Source organism: Aphelocoma coerulescens (genome assembly GCF_041296385.1).
Source record: "Aphelocoma coerulescens isolate FSJ_1873_10779 chromosome Z unlocalized genomic scaffold, UR_Acoe_1.0 ChrZ, whole genome shotgun sequence".
In the NCBI taxonomy this organism is placed as follows: domain Eukaryota; kingdom Metazoa; phylum Chordata; class Aves; order Passeriformes; family Corvidae; genus Aphelocoma; species Aphelocoma coerulescens.
In genome coordinates, this window is record NW_027184085.1 from 37,218,233 (window position 1) to 37,239,129 (window position 20,897).

Sequence of the window (20,897 nt, forward strand, 5' to 3'; positions counted from 1 at the left end):
AGGTTCCTCAACTGCTCCTCGTAGGACTTGTGCTCCAGACCCTTCACTGGCACAGGTGCCCTTCTCTGGACACTGCAGCACCTCAATGTCTTTGTTGCAGTGAGGGGTGCAGAACTGAACGCAGGATTTAAAGTGCAGCCTCACCAGTGCCAAGTAAAACTCAATTCTTGCTCCATATGTAGTTGAACACATTATGTTTCTTGTAGTACTGCTATACAGATTCTGTGGCTGCCTTCTTTTACCATCTGATTTTGGTGAGACAGTTTACTGCCTGTCCTGATCCCCTGGCAACTATTTTGCAGGTGGTAGCCCATTGTCTCTGGATTTTCTATCACCAGATGCTATCACATCACTTATTTGAGTAGACCAATTTTTTTTAAAAAAGGCAAAACCATACCTTCTCCAGTCACAGGATATTAATGTGGTTTTGACAAAGTGATGAAAACTTCTTTTAGGTCACTTGATATTTCTGTACTCAGATTTCATGCATGAATTATTTGTCTGATAATATTGACTTTTACCTTTGGAACAACAAAAGTGTAAGAATGTTTCACTGGGCTGAGACATATACAGAGATATATCAGGCTGTTTAAAGCCTGTAGCACACTAATAGCAGTTTCCCAAAGCACTTGTGTCAGCCTCAGGGCTAGATGTCTCCCCTCTCCCCACCTTCTGCTCATGCCCTTACCCCAACGACACAGCTGACCCTCTTCATGAGCCACTCAAAGGTTCAGTCAGGCAGTAATAGGACACTGCACAGTTAAGGGGTTTTGTTTGGTTTTAGTTTTTTTTTAGTTTGATTTGCTGTTGTTACTGGGTTTGGTTTGGTTTTTGTTGTTGTTGCTTTGATTTATTTTATTTACTCTTTTTTTTTTTTTAACTCCTTCTCCCAGTTCACACTGGTGTGATTACTGCTGGTGTAACAGAGAAGGTGAGAATCCACAGAAGTAGATGTTGGGAAGAGAACCAGCATCACTCTCAGAGAGCTGTGAGATCAGGTCAAGCTGCAATTTGATTATATAGCCAAGTGTTCTGCAGGAAAAGACTGTAAAAGTCTTAACACCGTTACCTTAGCAGCTGGTGGTATTTAACTACATATAAAATATTCTACAGGAAACCCACCAGCAAATATTTCTATTAGCTCATCTTAGTAAAAAAAATCTGTTTGACTGAAAGGAAATGTAATTTTCAAACTTATGTAACACAAACATTTAAAATACGCACTGTCTGGTGAGCATATAGCAATAAGTCACCGGTTTCCAAAAATGAATATCATTGCCTAGAGTTGTAAGTGTGGTTACAGGAGTCTTACACACAGCAAGCTGTTGTTACTCAGCCATGGTGACAACTGCCCAGAGGAAACACAGCAGTGGTACTTGGCTGTGAGAACACAAATTCTCAGATACATGTATTTCACAGCAGAGGTAAACAAGTAAAAGCTGTTAAAGCTAACAGCTGCTACTATGATTATCATAAGGTATGCACACAGACAATATAATTCACCTTGTTCTTGCTACATTCAATGTCAAAACTCTGAAGAATGAACAAAACATGTTCAGACAATTCCTATATAATGAAATTGGGACATACTCCCATGAAAGTGAAGATACTCAGCTATTTTCTGTTTCCCGTTAAATGATCAAAACAAAGCAACAGAAAAGGTCATATTTCCCAGCCTCTGAAACAATTACCTCACTACATCTCAAGCAAGAACCATTGTCAGGTTTTGTTTGATCAGCTTTATTTTTATTAGGAAGAAAGCAATTATTCTCATTTAAGCTGGCTATGATGTTCACATCGTTGTTTGTAGTGACCATATCTCAAAAAGAAAGGTGTTCAATGTGATATTGAAAATATCAAGAAGTGAAACCTCATTCTACTAGATAAATTCAACCTGATTTTCCAATAACATCCCTTTTTGTCAAGGAAGATAAATTAACAAAAGATCTTTCCCAGCTAACCTTCAAATAATGTGCTTTTTTTTGTCAAGGAAATTAAATTAGCTGATAGTTTTTTCTAACACTAAAGCAGAAAGAGAAAAAGAAATACAGAAGTAAAGGGAATCAAGAAAAACAACATACCCAGCAGTAAACTGCCAGTTTTCACTCCTGAGTAACTGCTGACACCATTTAGGAAAAGGTGCCATGTTGAGATTATTGATTTCCTAAGATTCTTCTGCCTGACAATCTAAAACATTTTTTGAAACAGAAATCAAATAGCAGTAACTTTCTTCACAATGTATCTTGCATAAGGCTTATGCACAGTTTCTTGAGATAGTGATCATTTCCAAGTACGACGTGCAGAAGCTTAATGATGTATTCCTGGTGAAAAGTATTAGATTTTTTTCCATACCCCTGAGTCACTATTACACCTTTTTCCATATGCTTTGTAATAAATATTAGCAGGAATTGGGTAAGTGACTCACCTTCATCTAAAGGAGCCTCTTCCTCCTCACAGGGAGAAGGAAGGAGAGGCTGCAGAGGTTCCATGTTGATTATGAGCTGCTTGTTCAAGGAGGGAGAGCTGCGACTCTGGGTAATACAGGTTCTAAAAGAACAGGGAAAACAGGGTCAGTTTGCTTACTGGAAATAACTGCAGTGCAGTAGGTTTCATCTCAGAATCATTTTGCATAAATTACTAGGCCTTGAACTATCATAAAAAGCTCTACACATCGAATGCTGCTTTCAGCTGTGTTATGTTGCACCCTCCACAGATGTAAACATTTCAACACCTGAAGTGTGAGAGAGGTTTTGTGTTGGTTTACCTCCTTTACACTGCCTGCATTCCTTTCCTCTTAGGCAGGATTTCAATGTGCTGCTCCTTTCCACAGTGCATAACAAACACTAGTATTTGGATTCAAGGAAGGGGAATGTTGTTCCATTGCCTCCAGAACTGGACACAGGATTTGTTACAGTTTGAGCACCAAGGATCAAAGACTAAAGCAAGAACAACTGTATCCCTGTGCTTTACAGATACAGAGTGCTCTCGCTCATGCCCACGCAGCCCAGATGCTGCCTCTACACCATGCCTCCCTCCAGCACTCAGGCTGGTGTTCTTTCTTGTCTTACTTCACTCTAAGAGGCTTTCCTGGTAGCAGGTGTTGAATATGCTCTGGAAAGTTTTAGGAATGCTGTTGATCTTCTTCAGTCATGATGTTTATTAGCCTCAAAATATATTACTGAGAATATAAAATGGGTCATTTGAATACATTATCTAGGATTTACATGATGCAGGCCTGAAGCAAGAGTCCTGCAATAAATCTTAACCATTATGTTATAAAATGTTTACTTTTGACAAAAGCAAAGATTAAACAGGAGAGTATTCCACTTGACTTCAAGTGGTATATAGATACAGTGCTGAAACTTCACAAAATGCATTTCACCTTTGCACAAAGGCTCAACTTAAAATTCCACATAAACAAACGAAACAAAGTTTAGTTTTTTGACTCTTGCAAGTCAAAAGATGGAACTGTGTGTTCCTGAAGGTTTAGGTAAACCTGGGACACAGATTTCCAACTCTTAACACACACTACATGTCAGTTTATATTCTGTGGGAATGAGCAAGCTTTCTTGCTCAATTGACATGATTTCTTGTGCCATAACACGTGCCCAAAGATATTTGTGTCCTCATTTGCTTTCTCTGAACACTCTCTGATAACTATTTGGTTTAAACTTTCACTCTACATAGAAGGTTTACAGATTATTGTAATTATAGTCACTCCAACCCAATGGTAAATCCATAGGCTTTTTATGCAATCCCCGAATCTTTGTGCTTGTTGTAAAAAGCACAAAGCAAGTCCCAAAATATGAGTTGTGCCTGGGAGCACCCATAGGTTTCTACTCCATACTTATTTTCAAAGACGCCTCCTTCAGGCATGCCCTGGAAGCAAAATATTAAATCATTCATTATGTGTTTGTCAGAACTTGGCACTGCATTAATCCTGCATAACTACACACTCCAACAGATTTTCAGTACAGAGTGCTTTAAGTGTAATATCCAAACACAAAGGTACTGAACAGTACCCTCCTTCCAGCTGCAGGCTTCTTTCTTTATGCAGCCATGGTACAACTGAATTGACATTAAGAGTGAGGGCACAGGGAGAAAAAAACTTTATCTATATTTAGATATATAGATATACATTTACCTTCAATCAGATATTTTTTCTACATGTTTTTCTTCTGAAAAGCCACCATCTCCTATCCCCAAATTCTTTTTCGCAGAGTAATTTTTTTAAAACATGCTTCTTTCTTTGAGCTGAAAATTTTCTATACTTTTTGCTGACTTCTGCTTTTAGAAGAATTGATTGCCTCTGCCTCCCATTTCACAACTTGAACTATTAAAACACCTGAAATCATTAGACTATTCCTTAGTGTTTCTAAGAAGCTGAACCTGGAGCTTCCACAATATTGAAAATGCAAGCTTTGTGAGAAGGGTAATGATAAAAGGTATGCATTGCTGTTTATGGGTGTTAAATCCATATGATGTTGCTTTATAAATTTATTTGCTCTCTGATCTGTTTCTTTATGTACACTAAGTTTTAAAGGATATGTTTAAAATACTTCTAAATATAGAAATCAAAGAAAAGCAAAATACAAGACAAAAAATAATTGTATGTGAAAATCTTTTCTTACCCTGGAAAAAAGAAACCTCTTGGAAAGTAGGCAATAGACTATTTCCCAAAGAGAGCCATTATTCTCATTTAAAATACATTTATGTGCCCAAGTATTCTATACTGCCTCGATGATGCACCTATATTCTACCTTCTGTGCTCTCATTTAATATATTCTAGACCTTCACTTACCCCATTTTAAAATGTAATCTGGAAAAATATGTTTGAAAGCATGTCTGCATGGCCTAACTATTAATTACATCGTAGGGCTGGACAACATATTATAAATATTTACTGCAAATATATTCCCACCCCTTAATAAAGACAATCCGCTTTTATCTCAAATACAGACAGAATAGCAATATTCAATTAAAAATAAACAAAGCACACTCCCCCCAAACATGAAATCTCAATAGAAGTAGGGAGATGGTTGTAGAATGTTCAGAAAGTTAAGTACACTTTTTTAAAACAAGGTTTTAAATAGTTTACCCTGATGGCCTCCTTCTTTTCTGAAGTGCTTTAATCAGGTTCTTAGGAATTTTTACTGCCACTACAATGAGTGATAAGGACCTGAAAGCATTAGTTTGCTTGCAAAATCTAGCTGCTTATTTCTTACAAGCCAAATTTTCCTCCAAAAAAAAGATTCTGTAATATTATTTTCTCTTTACTGAATGAACTTCATGCTTTTTAATCTGACTGCATTATGGAAAAACTATCAAGTACACTTTGGAAAATACCCATAAAACATATGTGAACCAAAAGCATTCAAAACCAAACAAAATCTAGGAATGAAGTTAGAATGTTCATCATAACACAAAAAATAATATAAGTTATCTATCTGACTGATTAATTGAACTCAGTTTCAAAGAGCAGAGTTTAGGTTCTCCTTTGTAGGAGATGATTGTCATTATTTTGTAACATTGTCAGACATATATTCCCTAAGGCCTGCATGTGCAATTGTGGAAGCTCAGAAAGACAGCCATTGCAGCTGACAGTAAAGGAAAGAGAATATTTTTGTGGAGAACAATATTTCTGTAGAGAACAACTATTGTTTAGCTCCCTAGTCCTCAAACTTTAATACTGAATGTCAAGACATACCTGTGAACTTCAGGAGGTTCCCTCTGGATTTTAGAGCTTGCCTCCACAACTTCTTTGGCTACTTTTCCACTGCATTAAAAGATGAAATAAATAATCAAGTAAATGCTGAGATACATGCCAAGAACTACATGAAGTGTGAACAACTAAGTTATATTAAAAAAAAAAAAAGAAAAATAAAGGAAAAAAATTGCTATAAAGTGCACACATAATGTTCCAGAATAAAATTGTGCTGACTATTTGCCCAAAAATTTACCAAAGAAAAAGCAACCTTTTGTAGTAGAACACCACGAGTGGGACTGGACTGCCTCTTTATCTCATACCTGGTTCAGAGCTGCCCAGCTGCAGGGCCATACAATTTCTGCACTCGTTACACATCCTTGTTTTCACAGAAATTGCACCAAAAGTGGAGCTGTCTGCTGGTGAAACTACTCTTGACAGAAGTGCCTGTGTGAAAACTCCTGTTTATTTTTTAAGTGACTCTAAAGAGGCAACAGAAATTCTTTCAAATATTGACCTAATTAGGCATGAACAGACTCTTCAGCAGGAAAAGCCCTGAATTTTCTGTGAGTAATTACTGACATTTTCTTACTTTTTGAAATGATTTACCATGAACAAGAAAAAGCAAACACCCACCTATATCGAAATCTACTGCCTTTAAAAAATATCTTGCTGCTGGACATTGTCTTGATCTGACTGGATTTTGCATACCTTGAAGAAAAATAACAGAGGCTGTCACCTTTTTGAGGACATTGTAAGTAAAAATAAACAAGGCAAGCTATAAGCTTTGTTATTTTTATAATAAAGTAATATCCAAAAACTGATCTTTCCAAATTTTTAAGGCCTTTATACAAACTAGACTATGAAGCACACATGAAATCATTCAGACAGCACAGAATGACTGAACAAGGAACAAGTGATTGTCATGATAACAAGAAAATTAAATGCAGACACTTGCTGTATCTCTATGAATTTTCATTCACAGCATGAAGGAAAAAAGACTGTATACCAAAAGCCCCTGGGACATGTGTCCTAATACCACCTTGTTTGTGGGAAAATATGGCTATTTCTGCTTTTCCATGAGGAAAACAAAGAAATAATAAAGATAACAACTTGTCTCCCTAAGTAGGTGCTTTTCTAATATCTCTATTCAGTCAATTTCTTAGTAGCCTACATTATATCCTACTGCTTCTCTGTAATCACCAAGCACACAGCAACCTTATAACTCAGTCTTTTATAAGATCATGGAAGAGTACCTCACACATGCTGTTTCCTTGATGTTCTCTTGAAAAATGGCAAATTGATTCTGTATTGAGTCTCTCATTCCCAGACCCTAGTAAATAACTTTCTATGATTAATAGAATAATCAAATTGAATAATTGAATAATCGCAACAGTGAATCCTGAACCTGGATCAAGGCAAGACTAAAGCTCTGTTTTTCAAAATATGTCATGTGATCACGACTTTACCTTAAATTCCAAGTCTCAAACTCTTCTAGGAAGAGGAGAGGACCAAATTTAATTAAGGCAAAGTGTCATTACCATTAATTACTTACACAATCTGACTATGTCTGCTCTAATCTTATTAGAATACCTTGTTGGTATTATGCAGATGTATATAAACAAATGGATGTATCTAATGCTGTTAAGTAACTGGCAGTCCCCACTGTACCACTCTATTTCTCTGAAATGTGTGAAAACATTTTCTGTTTCAAAATTACTATCTTAAGGCTTTACTTATGGATAGTTTTGGCTTCAGTTTCATGTTTGGAGGATTATTGGTATTCTTCTGCACTCTGCATATTAAACATGACTATTTTCCAATCTGTTGTTCAGGTCCCCATCCATTGAATAATATTACCAATCTTCATTTTATTAAAGAAGTCCTCTTGAAAGACCCACCAAAATTGGAACAGGTGGGAAAAAATTTAAGCAATCATTGTTAAGAAATAACTCGACCCACAAACATAATTTGGAAAGCAAAAAAAAAAAAAAATATAGATGAGAGAAGCAGCAAGGAACACACCAAGGTCAGAGAAGAATGAGGGGGAGGAGGTGCTCCAGGTGTCGGGGCAGATTCTACCCTGAGGCCAGTGGAGAAAACTGTGGGGAAGGAGGCTGTCCCACTGCAGCCAAATAAAGAGCCGATATCCCCACTGCAACCCATGGAAAACGCTGTACTACAGCAGGTTCACATGCTGTGAGGGAAGCTGCAGCCTGTGGAGAGCCCACACAGGAGCTGGCTCCAGGCAGGTGCTGTGGCCCATGGAGAGGACCACAAGATGCAGCAGGTATATCTGAAGGACTGCAAGCCCATGGGAAGGACCCATGCTTGAGGTATTCATGAAGAAGATTGGGGTAAAAAACTGTGTAAGAAGGAAGGACCAGCAAAGAGAAACTGCAATCCCCACTCCCCATCTCCCTGACCTGCTCAGAGCAAGGTGGACATAGAGGAGTCAGAAATGAAGGAGTGAAGTTGAGCCTGGAGTTGAACAGGGGAAGGGTGGTTTTAGTTTTGTCTCCACTGACAATTTGAAATAGAGTAAAAAGGTAAGAAACTAAGTTAAACTTTCCCAAGTCAAGTCTGTTTTGCCTGTGATGGTAATAGGTAAGAAATCTTTCTCTCTTTATCCTAAGCTATAAGATATTTTATCATATTTTTTTCCTCTTGACCTGTTGAAGAGAATGAATAAAAGAGCAACTTGCATCTAGCCAAGATCAAACCTCCTAAACCATTTATTTGTGACCAAAACCTAAATAATTAATATCACAGCCGTTTAACAACAAGAGCAGAGAGGTGATATTCCTGTGAGTCTCACTGAGACATTTTTACATTGAGCTAATTTCTACTCAAAGAAATTTCTAATTTCTCTTCTTCAGGTGGAAATCATCTCCTATTCCTTATTTATTTCTTGTAACATAAAATGAAACTACTCAAACACCATGCAGTATTTTCCTAGTTAAGTCTATTTCCAACAGAAAATGCTTCTGGATATTAGCCTTTATATATAGACCATATTTAGATTTCATATAGTCTCAAGCACAGTAGATGTTGGCATAGAGAATTGACAGATGTGTTGTGCCTGTTCCTGCTTCCTGTTCCTTCACTGAATATATCGATTGGATAGATTGTATATTACTCCATCAGTGTTGAAACTAAAGAGGAACTTCTCCAAATTAAAGCAGGTCATTAACATCCAAGTTAGAAGACACATTCTTCCTACTTCATTTTTATTTACCCTTACAGCAGCCCCCTGGTGTTGGTATGTGCCAACACAGAAACAGTAATATTTATAAAATATGTGAGAGGCTGTAAGGAAACACTAAGAGCAAGAATAAAATCTACATGCCTAAAGGGAAGCATCAATAAACAAATCTAACGAAGTCAGTGGAGGGCAAAAAGAATGCAGAAGAGTTTTTAATGAGGAATTATTATCACGTTCCCTTTCAGGGAATAGGGAGGTAGATAGTACTTTTTGTTGTTTTTTGTCACTTTACAGGCTTTTTATGTTTAACAAGATCACAGGCATCTTTCAAAATGTATCTAAGAACATTTTCTTCCTTAAATCATAGAACTGTTTACTTTTCAAGCAGCTCTAACTAAGCCTTGGATTTCAAGTGGAAGAACAACTACCTCCTGGCAGAAGAGGCCAGAGACTCAAGCCTAACAGATTGTTTCCTTCACTCTCAAGATATTCCACAGCAGGGCTAAGATTAACAGCGATGTTCCCAGACACAAGTGCAGTACTGTGTCCATTCAATATCTCACTACAGAGCAGCAAAAACAGTGTGCTAGAGCCAAAACCCTTCTGTCTCGTTTAGATTTTAAACAATTTCTAATACTGGCTTGAAGTGAATTAATACACCCCATTAACTTGCATATTTTCTGTTTGCATTTTGCATTCTGTTAATTAAATGAAACATTTCACATTGTACATTCTATTCACATCCACTTGTTTTTTTTACTTTTAGTATGGATAATGACTTCGGGTGTACATACTTGTAAAAAGCCTGGTTCTCCACCCCACACTTCCAAAGATGCTTGCAGGCTGCTGGTGTAGAGGTATGGAATGACAGCACAGCCTTCTTCTAAGTACAAGGAAAAGAAAGCAAATGAAAGCAGTGAAAATGTTGAATTCTCAAATATAGGAATAGCTGTACCCAATGGCATCACCTTTAACCAGATACACTGAAGACCAAGTTTTCCTGTGTAGCATAAATCTGTGGTTCACCCACAGATGTACAATCCATCCATAGCTAATATTTAAACTGCCCAGCCAATTTTTTCAGAGACCAAAGGAGATGCCTTGAGGGGGCCTGGAACAGCATATGTACAAGAGGCTTTTAAAATAACTGTATAACTGGTCAAAAACAAAGGAAGGAAGTCTCTGTGTTCAATATTCTGCATCACACTGCTGCTGCACTGCTTACCATCCACCTCTCCCTCCTCCCTACCATCAAAATTTTGCAACCACACAAGCAGTCCTGATACCTGTAACATTATTTCTTTCCTTCATTTTCTTTCCTCACCTCCATTCAAAACCTTAGACTATATCCCTCTGACCTAGGGAAAGAACTGATTGTAACATGCTGTAGCCAAAAGCCTCTAGGATTTTAATGACAAAAGTGCAGTGATAGGACTCCTAACCATATGGGGCAGACCTTTTCAGCTGACCAAGACTTGAGGACACAGCTGTGATTACCCAAAAATACCTCACATGGATCCAGGTATCAATGCTTACTTGACTTTCAGTCATATACAGACATCTTCTATATGTTAGAGTGGGTGGGTACAGCTTTAGCACTTTAAAACAAATTAAAGCCTGACTGCAAGTCAACCAAAACCATGAACAATCCACATAGCACAGCATGAATATTAAGTGAGAAATGTCTCAACCCTTTGCAAATTAGACGTTTTTTTCCAAAAGGGAAATATTCACATTCATTCATATTCTATATTTTAGTTACAATATGAAATACAATTATTGATTATTTAGAAGTTTTTTTTAGTTAAAAAAATATGTTGTCCTATACAATCTTTATCAAATAGAGAAGTTCTGTAAAAATATTAAACTTAACCTCTTTCTGAGCTCCAAACACATAAAAAGTCTTCCCTTCAAATTTCAGTTTATAGACATCACACCTAGAAAGAGAAAAAATATTTAAATATAGGGAAAAAAGATAGATCTACAAGTAAGAAAAGTGACTAACATGCAAGTTTCCCTGATTACCAAAGTCAAGCAGGCTATCAAATGACAAAAGGCCTCAACAGGCCTTACAAGTTTTAGGATAAAATCACTTAATAGTCTAAATTTTTTAGAGTACATAAGCCCAGAGTATTTCTTTTACATCGTTATCTACCTTCAGAGAATTAACTTTGTCTGCTGGAAAGTGAAGAGGAAATTAAAGGTAGACAGATTATATTTGCACTGTGTTTATGACACAGTTTGTAATTCCTCTTACGTCTTAAAGTCTTACAATGTCTATTGTAATTAAATTGAGGGAAATATAAAGTTGTTTTATCTATACTTATTTATCTGGGGCTTCATATCACATGTGGGTAACTGACTATTACAGAACACAACAAGAAGAAAATGTTTGACAGCACTTTTTATAGAGGGGCCTTACTAGTTGCAAAACCTATATCAAAATTTAGTTTAATCAAAGTTGAGCTCTCAGTCTTCATATGGAATAACAGTGCACCATAAAAAGGCAATGTGATACCTCTGCTTAAATTGTAATGGAATTTTGGCATTACCAGAGTTAAAATGAGACACCACTGTTTTCCATAAACTTCCCTAAGCGTTTTGGATATCAAAGTTGAAATACAAATAATCCTGGAGGCAAGGACAATGTATACCTGATATTTTTTAACAAGTTTTCCTGTTACATGTGAAAAACGAAAATTATTCCGGTTGAGAAAGCTTTTACATTGAAAAGAAAATCCCAAATACAAATTTGGATTTTTATTGTGTAGTGCAAATTTCAGCAAACATTAGTTACAGCTACTAGCACTCAATTCTAGGCCTCTGAAACAGAAGAAACAGTACATACTGTTCAGATAAATCTCACCAGACTGACCTTCCAAGATCTACTGTAACACTGAGACAGTTATTGGCTTCTCCACTATCACTGCTTTTTTTAAATCTGGTTTACATATTAGTGCACTTAATAAATATGCCTAGATCGCTAGGAGGACACATTATCCTCAAATAACAAGAAAAGCGAAATGCTGTGAGATTCATTTCCCACAGGGTGGTGGACACGTGCTTGGCAAGTACAACTCACTCCTCAGTGAGCCATAGACTGACATTAGAGTTGTATTTTCTTTATGCCAAAACCACAAACCACTGAAGTACTGTGACCACGGCTACCTGCAATAAACTCTGGGGAATCTACAGTGTAAATCCAGGATTGCAAATGGATGGCTTTTGACAGGCATGTCCCCAGAGCTCCATGGGGAACTCAACTGTACGGACAGGACTACACTGACTTTACACTTCCAAGGATTTCAGGTTATTTGACACTCAGGGAAGTTTCTAGAGATATGCAGCAAGCAGCCCAGCTTCACCTTTTTTTCACCTTCTGCCCATCTTGATCCCACAAGACAGGCTGAGAGCTCAGAGATGGAACAGTCACACCTAAGTAACTGCTGTTGGCATGCAGGTAGCAGCCGGGCTAAAATGAGAATATCAGTGTCTAAGCACAACCAGTCACTCTGCACTGCTGAGGGTGTGGCCAGCTGCTCTTAACATCATCTGCAGGAGCTCAGTTATACCTCTTCCTCAAATGTGGCTGACTGAGGCTAACCAGCTAAGTCCAGGAATACAAAGAAAAAGCAAAACCAGACAAAGCAAGGACAATTGCATAAGTGCCATTTCTTAAAAATAGAGACTAAAAGAGTAAAAATTCAAAGGCATTTTCACATCCTTCTCTGCTTACCAAATAAGTTCTTTTATAATTTTCAAATTGAGGATAATTAAATGAGGAAATTCCAATATTTCCAAGAGCCAAATAAAGATTAAGGTGGAATCGTAAATTATTCCAGAGCTCTCTGCCAATATACCTCACTGGTGATTTACAGCATAGCTGAAAAATCAACTTACTCAGTTTTAGTATTTGTAAATTATGTTGACTAATGCACCCTGTGGCATAATTTTCATTGGGAGTTGAATGAGACCAAATTTGTTTTTGTCATTGTTGTTATCATTGTAGTTGTAGTTGTTGTTATCTAAAATCCTTTAAAACAGAAGCACGATGGGGCAGGAGAAATAATATTCACATGGTTCTCCTTGGAGATAACAAATGCAGGTGAAGATGGTAGGAAGAGAAGACACAGGAGCAGATACGCTTATTTATTAAGATATTCTTACATCATATGCTTACCATTTTAATAAATGAATTCTTTTATTCCCCTGGAAAACTACAAATCCTGCAGCTGTGAATCCTAAAAATGTAGTCGTCCCAAATGAGTCCTTGAAAGAGAAAAAGAAACATAACTTTCTCCTCATCCAATGAGGTATTTCTTACTGATAACATAAATTGTTACTCCATTCTGGATTACCCCTATTTTGTTTTCCATTTCAAAACAAGTTTTGCCTTCAAATTTTACACTTCTAAAGGACTGCTCTTGGCAATAGAGGCCTCATTTATTTCTAGACATCTAAGTGTGTAACAAAGTGTGCTTTGTCATCACCTACTACCTGTAGGTGATGACAACAGGGACTCCTTAGGTAGACTTACCAAATTTATTGCAAACATATTTGTGCGTATGTCCCATTCTTAGCAGGAGGACTAACTACCAACTAGGGATTCATATCTGCTTCAACACTGATAGTTTTTTATATTTCACAATATATTGTTCCTCTGCAAGCTATGTTGGAAATACTGCTGACAGACAGCATTTACTACTATAAGCTTCTGTTTTGTACTCAAGTACTCTTCAGTACAAACCAGAAGATATAGTGGTACTTGCCCTTCAAATAGAAAAAGCAATTTTTAAAATTCAACTCCACGATAAAAGTTCTGGCTTAACATTTTTGATTAATGATTGAGATTAATTTTATATTAACTGGATTTTCTGTCCATCCCAAGTTCGATACCTTCAACTTGCTAAAGGTAGTCAACTTTGTTATGCTTTACGGTTCACCAACAAAGTAAAGGGGAACAAAAACAAGGATGGTTCTGGAGTGGCAGCCACAGCACTGGAAGGAACATGTCAAAAGGGGCCCACAAAGAGCCTTGCTTTGCAGTCACTGCCAGAAGATGGACAAATTTTCCTTAAGCATGGGTGATGAACCTGTGCTTGTCACCTACACTACAAGCCCTGCCACACAGGTAAAGAGAAAATTCTGAGCCAGTTATGCCTCTAAGTACCAACCTAAGTCTCTGGGATGCCTTTTTAAACTCTGCAGTATAGTTTCAAATAAAGTTTACTACGTTACTGACTTCACTGAGCTCTGAACCAGACCCTGTCTTTCCCACAGGAGCACCATTCTTGACAAAGTATATACAAAACCTTACACAGTTTTACATTATAGCTGACTGCTTAAGGGTGCTCACCACCAGAACAGCTAACAGAACTGTAACATCTGTCCCAGCAGATGGATAATACCCTAGCTACAGCAAAAGCAGCAGTTCAAACACAAAGCAAGTCACGTTAAAGATAAACACTGCAGATTATGCAGATACAACCAGACATGCGGGATAATCAGAACTGGTAATTAAGATCACCTTCTTATTGAGGATCATCAAACAACAAAGTGGGAATGGGAAGCAGGTTCTCCTCTTTGCACATTTGGTTTGCTGTTCTTCCTAAGATTTACATATTTTGATGGTGTTTGAAAAACTGATCTGCCATGGATTATCAATTTGTTGCATCTTCTTGTCAAAATAATACTGAATACTGAAAATCTTGGCAAAAAAAAAAAAAAATTCACTCCTGGAATTTTGCTTTAAATGCAAAGAAATTATGGACTGTAACCATAGCTTATGTCATGACAGTCTACTAGATTCTCCTGTGATGTTCTTCTGTTGTTTCCCCTGGAGAGACCTTTCTTTTGACTGATGCAGTAATGTTAAGCATAATATGTATTTCCAAGGCTTAAGCATAATATGTATTTCCAGGGCTGGTTTTTTTACTAATTACTCTCTATTTGTGCCTGGATAAAAACCAGAGCTAAATCAATTCCATTACTTTTAGTAAAAAGAACATTTTATTAAAGGTTAATAAAAAGAACTGTTACCTTGCAAGGATGAGGATCAACACCATAAGTTTCCAAAGAATTTGCTTTAAGAAGCAAGTTAAATTCAGCAACAGCTGGGCTCTGACCTCTGAAATTACAAAAGAAAAAGGAGTTTTATGTAAAAAGAAAAGTGGAAAAGACTTTTTGACTGGAGAGTATAAATGCCTAAAGACAGAGGAAAGGAAAGTTTTTAGTGACATTCAAGCTATTTCAACCATGTATTGTTTGTAATAAAAAGACAGAAAACTTTTCACATGTTCTCTTCTGCTGAATTGCACAGTGCTTTTTTAGGCAAATTCTGATGTTTTTATAAATCCTGAGATAACAACAACTAACCAGAATTATCTAATATTCTGCAAGTATTTCTTGTTTTTTGATATACCCTCGTGTCAGCCTGAGTATGAAATGAACCTCAGCATCTTTTTTCCACGAACTCTTGCTCCCCATCTCATTCAAAAGGATTGTGCAGATTAACAAGCATTCCTTCCAGTGCAGGGTATAAACACAGCAATCATATTACACTGCCTACTCAGATGTATGCCTAATTATAGCACTGCCTGCTACCAACATGATAGCTCAGAATCTGTCAGCATTTCCATTTATACACCCCTATTTTTAGGGTGTTTATAATCAACAGCAAATATACACTAAAGCCCGAAATGTGGCATGAAGACTTGAGATCTAGAGTAATCTTTACTTGATTTTTGGTAACTCCTGCCATTACAATAAGCTCTAACACAGATTTACAATGCCTATTTGAAAGTGAACTGTTTCAAGTATTATTTCATTTATGTACCTGTTTGACTAGAGTACGTGATTCTGATAGATAATATGGTTTTATGATAATGAACAGTGCCTAGGACCTTTAGAAAGCCAGGCCTCATAAACACTTATCATGCAAATTATAAAAAATAAAATTTAGAAAAGAGCCACAAACAAATTTTCAAGGAACATACCAATAGTCATACTTTATTCTATCCCAAATTTTTTTTGTGAATCCAGCCTCACACTGTGACCAATTGTACATGGAAATCAACACTTAAAACTTCACTGTGGATTGGTGTAGCCAATTTCCCAATAATTTCCCTCTAAGCCTGTTATTCCCCATCAGGTATAAATCAACAAGTATTGACATATGATATCCAGTATCTGGCCTAAAATTCAGTTTAACAATTAAAACTACATCTAGCATACTTGTGGATATCAAATCCTATTTTGAACATAACAGGATGATGACCTGTGGCAATGTAAGTATCAATAACCTTTTCTGTTACACAGTTTTAAAATTGCTCATTTTTACTTCACTGTTCATCCTCTCCGAGTCAACCCCACGATATTTCTTGGGCTTCTTCAGTATCAGCTGTGGACCTCTTTTGACACTACACAGCCTTCACTTTATTTCAGACCACATTTTTGTGGATGTTTTGCTTCTAAATTAAAAAAAAAAAATAGAGGAGAAGTAGACTTCTTTCTCTTTCCTACTTTAGTCTCTTTCTCACCATTTCCACCAAAAATTACAAATGTATATTTATATAGCTAATAATTAAGCAGAAAACAGCAAGAAAGCAGCAAACAAAACAAAAATGCTTATTTTTCCAGTCAATTTTTTGGTAGGTCTACTAAGTTTTTTCTCCATTTTAAATACTACTAAATCACAACTTTATGTGTCATCAGAACTGTAAGACCATAAATGACCCCTAAAAAAGCAACAAGTTCATTTTGTGTACCAGTCAACTGCGCTTGACGGAAGTAGTTAACTAGTTTGACCTAAATTACTTAGAATAGTTATGTTGCATAGTAAAAAGCCAAACAAATAGTGTGAGTGTTTAATGGGTAGTAGGCCTTATAAAAATAAAGGATCATGAAATGCATTTTTTTAATCCACCTCTGTTTGCTGGTACAAGGGATAGTCAATCTTCTGGATTCAATGGACCAAAAAGTGACAAGTAATTTGTAACTTTATTGTCTGGGCAGTGGCATATTCAAATGGGGAAAAACACCTTAACTTGCTATTACTGTTAAAGACACATTTAAAAATAATATTATCAGGCTCCCCTCACCTATAGCCTCTGAAACTATGCTAATTTTGTGTGCATTAATTGAAACAAGTTGCGGTACCTGGGGACAAAAAAAGCAGAAGACATTGACAAATTTGATCTTATCCGATTACAGGCTAATCAGACGGCTACAGTGCAAAGCCTTAAAAGAACATCACAAAGCACAAGAGTCAAGGACAATATCAAATTAAAAAATCCTCATTCATCTCTTATCAAAGGATTAATATTTAAGCCTTGATAATATGCTTTTTGTGTGTAACTTAGTAATGAAATTTTTCTTATAAAATAAAAATATAACTGTAGCAAATCTTATCAGCAAAGAAAAGTCAACTTTTTTTTTACCAATCACTGATCTAACATTTGATATGCCTTTGATTTTCTTTGTTAAAAAGCCCTTAAGCCTTCTATGTCCAATAAACAGCCCTACATAAAAATTTATAGTGTACTCACTTATTGAAGTATTTCAACTATTGCCTCTTACAGTGGAAAAAAAGGGAATATTTAGGCAACATATCTTTGCTTTTTTGGAATCCAGTACTCTTTGGGAATTCATGTCTCTCAGTGCATTTACTGCTCTTGACCTTATTTTTCAGTATATATTCAGCATTAAGGGAAATATATATTCCCTTTCTATCTGTTCCAGGCACTAGAGCACCCATCTGCAGCATGCAAAGGTATTGAAGAGGACCAGCAAAAGAAACCACTACTCAGAAAAGTTTCTGCATACCATAAAAATGATAAAAAGTGGATTACTTGTGAAATTAGAGCTCCACAGCCATAAGCTAAAAATTAATGATTCAACCCAGGAATCAATCAATCCAAAAGTTCCTAATAAAATTTTAATGAAACAAGTATTTCAACAGAACCCTGAGAAGCATGCAACACACTGTTTTTAACTTGAGGCTCATGAGAAGTATGCACTAGAGGATGCAAAAGCTCTTTTTGTTCCCCACAGGGTCCCCAACTCTGAAGCACTACAAAGGCAAGGAAGCTCAACCGGGAATAACTTGCAGGGTGTGTCACAGTGAAGGTCGTCTTGCTTCACTCACTGCCAATACAAATTTGCTCCAGAATTTTCTCCCCTTCATACCTTTCCTTTGAAATACATATCTGTTACATACTGAAGTCATAAATCTCAGTAAAAGTTAAGGATGAAATAGCACAGGATTCAGCATTAATGCCTTTTAACAAAGACCATAGAGTAATAACAACAAAGAAAAAATATTTTCAATGTTATTCTCACCTTCTTGGTTCCTCAATGACATTAGTGAGGTCACTTGATTTGTCTTCCCTGATCCTCTTACTGACTTATGAAGTGATGTGAGATCCTACTATTAACAAACTAGTAATAATAACAATTACAGCCCACCCTTTTGCCTCATCTTTATGTCAAGCAAAGGTACTTGCTGCAGCATACAATAGCAATACTTTACTAGAGTATGTCCTATCTATGTTTAATTTCTGGACATTCATGGTTTGTAAGACGTATTAACATCTTTCAATGAAATAATAAATAAGTATGTACATAATGATCTGGTCTCTAGCGACATCTTGTATTCCTCTCCATGAAAACTGGGGAAACCAGCCATAACGCTTTAAACAACGCAGGCTCACTCTTTGCCCTGCCCTGCAACCATGGTCGTATTTCATCATGGTCTCAGGATAGACAACAGTAACAACTTCAAGAAGAATGTCTTCCTATTAAATATTCTTGCTGTTATATCCCAGAGCTTGTAGAGGACATCCCTCAGCAGAACAGGGTTACCTGGGTTTCCTTTTAACATAAAGTAAATTTAGAACTCTGTATAAAGAATCAGTGCATTTAGCTACACTGTACACTGAACACACGACTGCTTACCACATGAATAAGGTTTTGCTGCTGTGTCTTTAAAACATTTTGCATGTAGCTGAGACTCCAATTTGATAAAATTATAGTGCTAATGGTCTTGATCAGCTTTTACTTTAATCTCAGAAGATTTTAGCATGTAGTAGAGATGTTTTTAAACTAAGTCTGTTTGCTACTATTTTTAGTCACAATAATGGTGCTATGTGGTATTGAAATAAACCTGCTATGATTGCTAATGTTTCAGTTGTAGTGGAAAAATAGAACACTGGTGGTGATAATTTCAAAGAAAAGCACTAAATGAAGATACTGGTAAATGAAATTGCATTGTAGGCTGTGGTTCAGTTTATCAGAATAGTAAGGCCATCCTCAGCACATTGCCCAAGCAGCAGCGCAGCTCCCCAGGAACCGCCCAGCCTGGCACTGAAGGCAGAGGAAAGCCTTTAAATGGGTCTGTATACAGAAAGAGACATTATCATCTAGGAAGTAAATGAATTGCTGAAAACTGCTGAAACATACTGAACTTAGAAAGCTGCAGAACACTTAAATAACAATTTTAACTTTTACTGCAAAATTGTCTTTTCTCTCAGATAGAATCTCAGTAAAACCCAAATAATCACTTTAAAACAATAATCAAACTCTTTTACTGAGTCTATTAAGGGCTTATGGGTTTAATTTTACAGCATGCATGCTGTGATGATACGCGCCACTTACACAACTCCTTCTCCCAGAACATTTCTAATTATTTGTATGACTTCAGAGATCAGACTGAGATGGTGTCTCGGAAGTCTGTGTTCAGACATTTGTGTTTCATCTTTATTTCATAAAGTGATGCAGTGACACAGACAGCTTTAAGTGTGTTCAAAGACAGAATACACTTACAGAAGAGATGCAGTTTTAATTTACCTATTATTAATTTAAAATGTATTCCCATGATACAGAGAAATCTACGAAGCTTTCTGGTTTTATTATCACAGTAGATTAATATTTCTGGTTCAGACACACCTATTCCATAAAGCCTTCTCCAAATAGAGAAGAGGTGAGGAGGGAGGAGGGGGGCAGAGGAAATAGCTCCTTCCAGCTGATGAAGAAATCCATATATTGGAGAATTTCACACAGATATCTGAATATAACAGTGTGTTAAGTATGCAGAACCTGAATCCAAACCTCACCATGAGACAGTCAACAACTAGCATGATAGAAACAATGACATTTTTAGATCATGATTATGACCACTCTTCCAGGGAATAAAAAGGTAAAAAAATTCAGTGCATGCACAAGTGCACACACAAACACACACACAAGACAAATCTCTCCTAAAGCTAAAAAATTTTCAATGTTGCCATAAATTTTATGACCTTTTCAACTCAGATTATCCTTTCTACTCACTATTTCTTGGAATTATATAAAAAGAAAAATCCCATGTATTGGTATATCTTTTCAGTTTTTCAAAAGAGAATGGCAAAGTCAGCTCTTTTGTCTGTGAAGTTCCTTTCTCTAGATTACTGCTTCACCTGCCTCTTCCACTAGATTCTTGCTCACATGAAGCTGTGCCTCACTGTAAATCTTCTGGAAATATTCTCTGCACCATGCAAACACTAATCCAACAAAACGGCGTCTCACTACTTTCTAGTTACTCAATTCAGAATTACAAGAGCAGTTCCTTGATTTGAATTGGTTTTGAGCACATGTCTGTCAGAAAAGTATGGTTCAGAAGAAAAAAGTTTTGAGGAAATTAGCACACACAGAATCCTTCAGGGAAAGGACTGGGTGGCTACATTCTAACCATCTCTCTAATTCATGCAGATTACAACTGATATCAATTCTGGAGTGAAAACACTGGGAAAATGTAGAAGAATAGAATCAAATTATTCACCTATTACATCACACACAATGGTGTTTTAATACTTAGAAATTAGTTATTTTTGAAGTAGCAGTGACAGTTGCCAACGTATTGTCTGATACACAAATCTAAACGCCTACACTGGGAAACTCTAAGGAAGGCAGTATGGGATAGCAAAGCTGAAATGAAGAGGACATTGGACTCGG

At 36.6% G+C, this 20,897-nt stretch overlaps 1 protein-coding gene across 3 annotated transcripts in view; it reads right to left on the minus strand.

The window, feature by feature from the left end:
• FRMD3 (FERM domain containing 3) overlaps window positions 1–20,897 on the minus strand; it is a 135,881-nt gene that overhangs the window by 12,044 nt on the left and 102,940 nt on the right. For 2 of the 3 annotated variants that reach the window (XM_069001917.1, XM_069001918.1), the window contains exons 7-13: window positions 14,949–15,036; window positions 13,090–13,178; window positions 10,783–10,846; window positions 9,704–9,792; window positions 6,341–6,415; window positions 5,708–5,776; window positions 2,426–2,547 (exon numbers count right to left, since the gene is read on the minus strand). In XM_069001917.1, the coding sequence (XP_068858018.1) occupies window positions 2,426–2,547; window positions 5,708–5,776; window positions 6,341–6,415; window positions 9,704–9,792; window positions 10,783–10,846; window positions 13,090–13,178; window positions 14,949–15,036 (596 nt within the window). The remainder of the gene's footprint in view (window positions 1–2,425; window positions 2,548–5,707; window positions 5,777–6,340; window positions 6,416–9,703; window positions 9,793–10,782; window positions 10,847–13,089; window positions 13,179–14,948; window positions 15,037–20,897) is intronic. The other variant, XM_069001919.1, reaches the window with a different exon arrangement.